General features: G+C 38.6%; 1 protein-coding gene across 9 annotated transcripts in view; it reads right to left on the bottom strand.

The window, feature by feature from the left end:
• The window catches only part of DMXL1 (Dmx like 1), a 171,307-nt gene that overhangs the window by 134,466 nt on the left and 26,611 nt on the right, over window positions 1–10,230 (bottom strand). For all 9 annotated transcript variants that reach the window (XM_070076024.1, XM_070076025.1, XM_070076026.1 and 6 more), the window contains one exon: window positions 685–817. In XM_070076024.1, coding sequence (XP_069932125.1) covers window positions 685–817 — 133 coding nt within the window. The remainder of the gene's footprint in view (window positions 1–684; window positions 818–10,230) is intronic.

Below are 10,230 nucleotides of genomic sequence, written 5' to 3'. Positions count from 1 at the left end.
ATTATGATCAACATAATTATTTCATTACACTCAGCCATTCATTCAAAGCATGAAAAGTATCTCTGTCTTCTGTATAGTTGACCAAGTTTCTATTTAATGGTTTTCATACAGGTCATATATTTCTTGTGTTTCTTCCTAGTTATTTTGACAATTAAAAAAAAAATCAACCTTTGGAACACAGAAAATCCTGTATATAAGAAAAGCCATGTTAAAAACTAAAATCAGAGGCCAGCAGAGGCTTAGGGGTAAGGCCGTTGCCTGTAGTGCCAGCAGCCCATGTGGGCACTGGTTCGAGTTCCAGCTGCTCCATTTTTTATGCAGCTCCCTGCTAATGCTCCTGGGAAAGCAGCAGAAGATGGCCCACGTGCTTGGGCCCCTGCCACCCATGTGCAAGACCTGGATGAAGCTCCTGGCTCCTGGTCAGACCAGCCCAACTCCAGCCATTGCAGGTATTTGGGGAATGCACCAGTGGTTAGGGAGAGCTCTGTCTCTCCTTCTCTCTCTCTCTTCCTCTCTCTCGTAACCACACCTTCCAAATAAATGAATGCAATTAAAAAAAAAAAAAAACTAAAAAATCAATCATTTTAATGATAATACAGTCTTATACAAACTAATACACATATATAATAGAATTAAATCACATAGAACAGGTTTATCATTTTAATGCCCTAATTAAGTGCTTACTTGCAATGCCAAATGCATCTCCAATCCCCAAAATCAAGATCTGTTTTATCTGGATTTTCTTCTTCAGTTGGCTTCTCCAAGTTAATGTTGGACCAGAGTTGTAAACAGCTGGAACCAGTTAGAAGACGATTGCCTAAAAAATTATTATTCACCATTTATTAAGTATTTAATAGTGAGTTAAGTTATATATTCAAAATGTTTCATATATTACTATACAGGTAATACATTTTCTCAAGAAAAGTCAAATAACAAAAGGGTCTTTGGAGAAAGAAAGAAGAAAGTTGTATTTTAATTTTGTTCTACAACTTGGGAAAGAAGGTAAGACATCTACTCTTATTCAATGAACATTTCATGAGCTTCTCCTTTGTACCAGGCACTGTGCTAGGCACATGACAAGAAAAAAACAAAAAAACAAAAACAAAAAGCCATTGTGTTCTACCATAAATTCCAGTAAAAGAACATTAAAATATTACAGTCCAACCTAAAAGTTTTATAAACATTATAGAAATGTATGTAAAGTGTTACAAGGGTACACAGGAAAGAGAAATTATGTGTACCTGTAGTGAAAATGCCATAGAAAGTAATTAAATACAACCTGGTCCACTGTGGATGAAAAAGCAGTAGAGGGGACAAGCATTGCAGAAAGGAGTTTCATCATGAATAAAGAAAGAAAGGCATGCAAGTCCATCTATTTTCCAAGAACGCTTTAATCTGATGTGATTAAGGAATATGATACATTGTAAAGATGAAAACAGTAGCTTGGAATAATAGGTTTCTTTCTTTCTTCCCTCCTTCCTCCCCCCTTCTCCTCCTCCTCTTCCTTCTCTCTCGCTCTCTTTTTTACACAGAGAAAGCTCCCATCCGCTGGCTCACTCACCAAATGCCCAAAGCCTTCACCAAAGCACGGAGCCAAGAATTCAATCCAGGTCTCCCACATGGGTCTCAGGAACTCACTCAACCACTTGAGCCATCAAAACTACACTGGCTGAAACCAGAATCAGGAGTCAAGAGCCTGAAACTGAAACTGAATCCAGCACTCCAATGTCGACATGTGTGTCTAAATTGGCATTTTAACCAGGCCAAATTCCCACCTCTGAAAAGGTTTTATAAGTGGCAAAGTGAAGGTTATATAATTGGACCTGTATTTTGAACAAGGGCCTAACTGAAGGTTCTAGTCAAAGATGAACTCAATGAGGACTTTAAGATTATATACAAAAGTTGTGTATATAATATGTGCATTTTTCCTAGAGATAATCCACCTTAATCAACTTCTGCAAGACTTTAAAAAAGAGATAAGAATACCCTTTTTCAAAAATAATACAAGACAGGAGCAGGAGCTGTGGCATGGTGGGTGCGGCCTCTGCCTTCCGTGCTGGCATCCCATGTGGGGGCGAGTTTGAGGCCCACATGTGCCTCTTCCAATCCAGCTCTCTGCTATGGCCTAGAAGATGCCAAGTGCTTGGGTCCCCGCACCTACACAGGAGACCTGGAAGAAGCTGCCGCCAGGTTTCAGATCAGTCGAGCTCTGGCCACTGCGACCATTTGGGGAGTGAACAAGTGGATAGAAGACCCGTATCTCTGTCTCTCCCTCTGTCTGTAACTCTTTCTCAAAACAAATAAATAAAATCTTGAACAAAGGAAAAAAAAAAAAAACAAACTTGAGACAGACAAGATTAGGAAAAACATAAGAGCAAAGGAAACCTAGTTAATTAACTATAATATTCATGAACCAAATAATTACAAGTATCAAGGATTTTGAAAGACATTGCAAAAAGTACAACTGTCAAGGCGTCATATCAACTAAAAAACAAGGGGAAAACAAGTGGTTTCAAGGACAGGTTCAACTTTATAACTTGACAGTTCAGTAGGTTGTGCTATAATCCACACAAAGAAGAGACAGAGGACGAGCAATTTGGGAAGGAAAACAATGCATTTACCTTGACAATTAAGATCAATGGATTTGTATTTGTAGGGATTATCATTTTCTTCCAAAGGAAAGTAGGGCTGTGGCAAAAGCATAGACTTTATATCAGAAATTCCTGAGTCTAAACACTAAGTAAGCCACTTAGTTAGTCATGTGAATTGAGCTAACTGGGCAACCTCTGAGCTCCAATTTTCTCATCCATAAAACCACAGGTTTGTGCAGAATTGTACTAAAGATTACCTTTAATACACACAAAATCTCTAGCACACGTCTGGCATATAGCAGAAGGTAACAAACAGAGCAACCAAGCAAAAAGTTTCACAGTCACAAAAAAAGCAAATAAAGTACTAATGAAACATTTCATTTCAATATATTTGTTATTTCACTGTGAAGCTTACAATCACACACAAGTTTTCTTTTGACATATACTGAAGATGAAATTATGATATACTACTTGATTGAATGAGAATTTTATAATACAAAACAATGAGTCCAGGGTACTGAATGGTTCAAAAGTAGGTCAGTATGCTATGATACATTGATTTGAAAGAAAAAGGACAGACATATGGATAATAAAATAGGTAGGGAAACTAGAAAACCCTTAACAGAACATCTCATGATGTACAGGATATACAACAGTGAATCCAGAGACAATACAAAAGCAATACAATACTGTAAGTTTAATAATACTATAGGAAAAACTTTATATCCTAATATCTGGTATATTACAGTAAGTAAATATTAATCATAACTTAAATACAGGTTGAACATCCTTAACTGAAAATCTGAAATCCAAAACAATGCTCAAAAAGTTCCAAATTTAAGGGCATTTGGTATTTCTGGGTCAGGGATGCACAACATTGCCACTGTCTATGCAAATACTACAAAAACCTAAAAAGCTGAAATCTGGTTTCAAGTATTTCAGATATGAGATTCTCACTCTATATTAATATTTCACCTACAATATTTAAAATCTGTTTATGAAGACAAAGTGCACTTGTAAAAGTAAAAATATACTACTTCTGTCTGCACTTCAGTGTTTATTGCAGCTCAATTCACAATAGCTAAGACATGGAATCAACCTAAATGCCTATCAACAGAAGACTAGATAAAGAAATTATGGGATATATACTCTAGAGAATGCTATACAGCAGTAAAAAAAAAAAAAATGAAATCTGGTCATTGGCAACAAAATAGAGGAATCTGGGAAACATCATACTGAGTGGCCAGTGCCGCGGCTCACTAGGCTAATCTCTGCCTTGCGGCGCCAGCACCCCGGGGTTCTAGTCCCGGTTGGGGCACCGGATGCTGTCCTGGTTGCCCCTCTTCCAGGCCAGCTCTCTGCTGTGGCCCGGGAGTGCAGTGGAGGATGGTCCAGGTGCTTGGGCCCTGCACCCTACGGGAGACCAGGGTAAGCACCTGGCTCCTGCCATCGGATCAGCACGGTGCGCCGGCCACAGCGGCCATTGGAGGGTGAACCAACGGCAAAGGAAGACCTTTCTCTCTGTCTCTCTCTGTCCACTCTGCCTGTCAAAAAATAAATAAATAAATAAATCATGCTGAGGGAAATAGGCCAGTCCCAAAGGGACAAATATCATATGTTCTCCGTGATCTGTGACAACTAACTGAGCACCTAAAAGGAAACCTGTAGAAGTGAAATGGACACTATGAGAAACAACGACCTGATCAGTCCTTGTCCTGACTGTCAAGGAACAACTTACTATTTTATTCCTTTTTGTATTTTTTGTTCTACTTAACACCATTGGTTGAACTCTTTTAATTGACACACAATTATGCTTAGGTGTTTAAATTTAACTGAAAAGTGATCCCTGTTAAATATAAGCGTGGGAATCAGAGAGGGAGGAGATGTACAGTTTGGCACATGCTCACTCAGACTTACCCCTAATGGTAGAGCTAGAAGCGTGCCAGGGGATCCCAGATCAATCCCATCAATGTGGCATGTATCAATGCTATCTCACTAGTCAAAGTAATCAGTTGAAATTCATCCCTGATCATAAAGATAGGATTGAGTCAAAGGGATCACATAAACAAGACTGGTGTCTGTTAATACTAACTGATAGAATTAAAAAGGAGAGAACGATCCAACATGGGAAGCAGGATACACAGCAGACTCATTGAATGGCAGATGTCCTAAACAGCACTCTGGCCTCAGAATCAGCCCTTAAGGCATTCAGATCCAGCTAAAAAGCCCATGAGAGTTTCTCAGGCAAGGAAAGCCGAGACATTCTGGCAAAACAAACAAAAAAAAAAAGTGACTTAAGTGAAAGGTCTCTGTGAGTAAGATTCCAGCAGAAAGAACAGGCCATCATGGAAGGAGTTTCCTTTCTCTGAAGGGAGGAGAGAACTTCCACTTTGATTATGGCCTTGTCTAAATAAGATCAGAGTTTGTAAACTCAAGAGACTTCCATAGCCTTCGCAGCTCATGACAAGAGCCTTGGGTGATTACTGACGTCATAAATAATTGTCATTTGTTAAATCAACAATAGGAGTCACTGTGTACTTACTCCCCATGTATGATCTCTGTCCTTAATATGTTGTACTATGCAAATTAATGTTAAAACTAGTACTCAAACAGTACTTTATACTTTGTATATCTGTGTGGGTGCAAACTGTTGAAATCTTAGTATATACTAAGTTGATCTTCTGTGTATAAAGATAACTGAAAATGAATCTTGATGAAGAATGGGATGTGAGAGGGAGTGGGAGATGAGATGGTTGCGGGTGGGAGCAAAGTTATGGGGAAAAGCCGCTATAATCCAAAAGTTATACTTTCGAAATTTATATTTATTAAATAAACATTAAAAATATATAAATACTAGCTTCCAAGAATGCATTATAGTAATAGTCCACTTCTCATCCAAGCCACTAAATAAAAAAGTAATAAACTGCATGTGAATTTTAAACCTTGTAAGATTCAAAAGATAATCAATAGTCCTGAGTTGCTGTCAAGCCACCACCAGATATGCTGAGGAAATAAGTAATTTTCTTGTAATACTACTTTGTAAAGATGATTTTAGGGAGCCAGTATTGTGGAGTAGTGGTTTAGAAAGCCACTGGCATCCCATATGGGCGCCAGTTCAAGTCCTGGATATTCCACATCTGATCATGCTCCCAGCTAACATGCCTGGGAAAATGGCAGAACATAGCACAAGTGGTTGGGCCCCTGACATCCTGGTGGGAGGCCTGGATAGAGTTCCATGCTCCTGTCGATGGCCTGGCCCAGACCTGGCTGTTATGCCATTTGGCAAGTAAACTAGCAGACAGTCCTTCTCCCTCTCTGTAACTCTGCCTTTCATTAAATATGTAAATATTTTTAAAGATTATTTGAGAGAAATTTAACAATAATTCTGCTCTCTGAAGCATTATTACTATTGCCAGACCACAGGAACAAGATTCTAAGCTTAAATAAATATCATTTGGTCCAAATATTAAATGCTGGAGCTGGCACAGTGGCACAGTAGGTTAAAGCCCCAGCCTGAAGAGCCAGCATCCCATATGGGCACAGGTTCAAGTACTGGCAGTTCTACTTCCAATCCAGCTCCCGGCTAACATGCCTACGGAAAGCAGTGGAGGCCCAAGTCCGTGGCCCCTAAACCCATGTGGGAGACCCAGAAGCAGCTCCTGGCTCCTTTCTTCAGATCACCTCAGCCCCAGCTGTTGCAGCCATTTGGAGGGTGAACCAGCAGATGGAAGACCTCTGTCTCTTGTACTCTCTCAAGAATATAAAATAAATCTTTAAAAAATATATTAAATGTTTTTATTGCAGTTATTAGTATGACACTGCAAAGTAGGCAGCAAGTTTGTTCAATATTTGTAGCATTCTATCATTTACCAAGTAGGCACATATATACTGTAATATCTGATCATTAAAAATAATACTGAAAATAGATACTATCTCAATTTTCAAGTGAGTTAACCAGTGCTTATTTGTTAAGTGAGCTTTTCATAATCACAGAACTATCCATCAAGTATATGAGCATTTATTGAGAGCTTATTATTCACTGGAAATGTGAATATAAATATATGAATATAACAGAAGTGCTGCCCTTGTCTAAAAAATATATAAGCAAGCGAGGCAAACAAATAATTATAATAGATTATAGAGATATAAGAGTAACCACAGAATTTATAATTCAAGTAGGAACACTTGCAAGTGTAAAAGAATGAGAAATCAATAATAAAAAGAAGACAATAAACATACATGGGGCATACATCACCCTACCCACAGCAGAGTTAATATTCGAAAGTGCTATGCTAAATGCCAAATTTCAAACTAGGTCTGATCTCTCCTTACTGCATGCATCAATATACAGCTGGGTTACCATAAATAGCATCAACCTCAATCTCATAGGAATAAGCATTTTAAAAGATTGTGTGATTTTAAAAGCTTGAAAGAATGTGGAGAAAAGCGCACCCTAATCCACTGTTGGTGGGAATGTAAACTGGTAAAGCCACTATGGAAGACAGAATGGAGATACCTCAAAAATCTGAATATAGACCTACCCTATGTCCCAGCCATCCCACTCCTGGGAATTTACCCAAGGGAAATGAAATCAGTAAACAAAAGAGCTATCTGCACCTCCATGTTCATTGCAGTTTATTTCACAATAGCTAAGACATGGAATCAACCTAAAAACCTAAATGTCCACCAACCAAAGACTGGATAAAGTAATTATGGGATATGTACACTATGGAATACTACATAGCAGTAAAAAAGAGAGAGAGAGAGAGAGAGAGAGAGAGAGAGAGAGAGAGAGAGAGAGAAAGAGAGAGGGAGGGAGAGGGAGAGGGAGAGAAAGAAAGAAATCCAGTCATTTACAACAAAATGGATCAATCTGGAAAACTTTATACTTAGTGAAATAAGCCAATCCCAAAGGGGCAAATACCATATGTTCTCCCTGATCTGTGAGAATCAAAAGTGCAACTAAAATGAAAGCTGTAGAAGTGAAATTGACACTCTGAGAAACAATGACTTGAACAGCCTTCGTCTTGACTGTCAAGGGACAGTTTTTTTTTTCTTTTTTCTTTTCTTCATACTATATGTTGAACTCTTTACTTAACATGGTGTTAATCATATGTATATAAAGTCAACTGAAAATAGATCCCAGTAAAAAATAAGAGGGGGAATAAGAGAGGGAGGAGGAAGTTTGTAACTGTAAAGCTGTATAGTTCTGCATACAGTCCTACAGACTTACTTCTAAGGGTACAGTTTAAAAACTTATCATGGGACTCCAATCCCGTTGAATTTGGTGGTAAAAACGTCATCTTAATTGTTAAAGTGATCATATTAAGTGTTAAAGTGAACATACAGATAGGATTAAGTGTTAGAGAGATCATACAAATAATATCAAGTGCCTGGTAATAATAACAGAGAGAATTAAAAAGGAGGGAATGTCCAGCATGGGAAGCAGCCCATACAGCAGACTCCTAGAGTGACAATCAACTTAAATAGCACTCTGACCTCAGAATCAGCCCTTAAGTCTTCCTGGTCTGGCTAAAAGGCCTGTGAGAACATTTCAGGCACAGAGAGCCAAGACACTGTAGCAAAAAATATCCTACATGAAGGATCTCTGTGAGTGAGACCCCAGTTGAAAGAAGAGGCCATCAAAGAAGGATGTACTTTTCTCTGAAGGGAGGAGAGAACTTCCACTTTGCTTTTGGCCTTGTCCAAATACTGATGGAGTCTGTGATCACAAAAGGCTTCCATAGCCTTGGCAGCTCATGGCAAGAGCCTTGGGTGATCACTGATGTCATAAGAGTGTTAACTATTAAATGAACAACAGAAGTCACTGTGCACTTACTCCCCATGTAGCACCTCTGTCCTTAATGACTTGTACTATGAGAATTAACTGCAAAGCTTGTTCTCAAACTGTACTTTATATGGTATGTGTGTGGGGGGGCACAAATTGTTGAAATCTTTACTTAGCATAGAGCTGGTTCTCTTTATATAAAGTTAAACTAAAAATGAATCATATTGAGGAATGGGATGGGATAGGGAGTAGGAGGTGGGAGGGGAGTGGGGGTGGGAGGGTGGGTATGGGGGGAAGGAACCACTATATTCCTAAAGTTGTACCTATGAAATTTGCATTCATTAAATAAAAGCTTTTAAAAGAAAGATTGTATGATTTTAAAATTCTCAAAGTATATGTATATCTTTTATCTTCTAAAATAACTTCCAATATTTCTGAAGTTTGTATTCTAATCAGAATTTTCCTCAGCAATGTCAGCTACTACATTATGAAAACTAAAACTATTTCCTTTATCTAAACTGACGACTTCTAAATCCTTGTTTCAAACAGAATTTCTTATGTTCTAGATTCAAATTTCATCTATTGCTTTATGATAATGCAAGCATCTAACATGCCATACATCCGAACACCACCAACAAATCACTACTTCCAACTCCTACATATCATTTTTCTTGTGCAGATATTCTCAAAGTAATCTCAAATCCACTTGTCAAGTGAAGCCAACTCTAAATGTATGCCTAAATGTATTTCATAACCATGCTCTCCTTTCATGAGTCATCAATTCATTTAATACTGAGTACCAACTTTGGCAAAGTCACTGAAACAGGTTCTTCTCACTCAGACTACTGTGAACGCATCCTCCTCAAAGAGTCCCTCTGGCTCCCATTCCTCCTTCATTTGCTCTTCCTAAGTCACTGCTAGCAGAACAATCATGTAAACCCATATATATTAACATGCCATGAGCTTCTTTCAAAAATCTCTAACAATTTTTAGACAATTAAAAAGAATTAAATTCCAGAGCTGGCAGTGTAGCACAGTGAGTAAAGCCACCGCTTTTGATGGTGGCTTCCATATGGGTGCCAATTTGTATCCCCACTTCTAATCTAGCTCCCTGTTAATGTGCCTGGGAAAAGCAGTGGAAGATCGCCCAAGTGTCTGGGACCCTGCCATCCGTGTGGGAGACTTGGATAAAGCTCCTGGCTCCTGGCTTTGGCTTAGTTCATCTCAGGCCACTGAGCCCATCTGGAAAGTGAATCACCAGATACAAGACCTCTCTCTCACTTCTTCTATTTCTCTCTCTGTAAAGATATAATTAAATACATCTAAGAAAAAAGAATTAAATTTCAATGCTTTACCATAATTTTAAAGGAATTCCACAATACTCTGCTGTCTACGTTCTCACCACCATACACTGGGACTCTAGCCCAAGTGAACTGTTAATTGCTATTAGAATGTATCTTAGGCTTTCTTTCTCTGTGTTTTTGCTCACTATGGTAGAATGGTCAAAACATCTCCCAATAAATCATGTTTCCTTGTGCATACACCCTCTGCAACATGATTCTGCTGCATCTAAAAAAGAGATGGAGTCTATTTCTCCCATACCTTGAATATAAGCCAGTTTTGCCAGACTTTAGGAATCCTTGCAGCTTCTATCTTCACTCTCAGAATCCAGCTACCATGTAAATCTAGGCTCCCCTGCTAGAGAGGCCATACAGAAAGAGAGGCCATATAGAGAACAAAGGCAATATTCTGACAGACAGCAAGCAGCAAAGCCCAGATCTATGAACAACATTTTTCTTGGATCTTTCAGCTATAGACAGAATTGCTTTAGCCAATCACACATGGAACAAG

Source organism: Oryctolagus cuniculus, chromosome 6, assembly GCF_964237555.1.
Source record: "Oryctolagus cuniculus chromosome 6, mOryCun1.1, whole genome shotgun sequence".
Classification (NCBI taxonomy): Eukaryota; Metazoa; Chordata; class Mammalia; order Lagomorpha; family Leporidae; genus Oryctolagus; species Oryctolagus cuniculus.
Note: the sequence above shows the minus strand (reverse complement) of the source record. Positions and strands in the feature narration are given on the sequence as shown.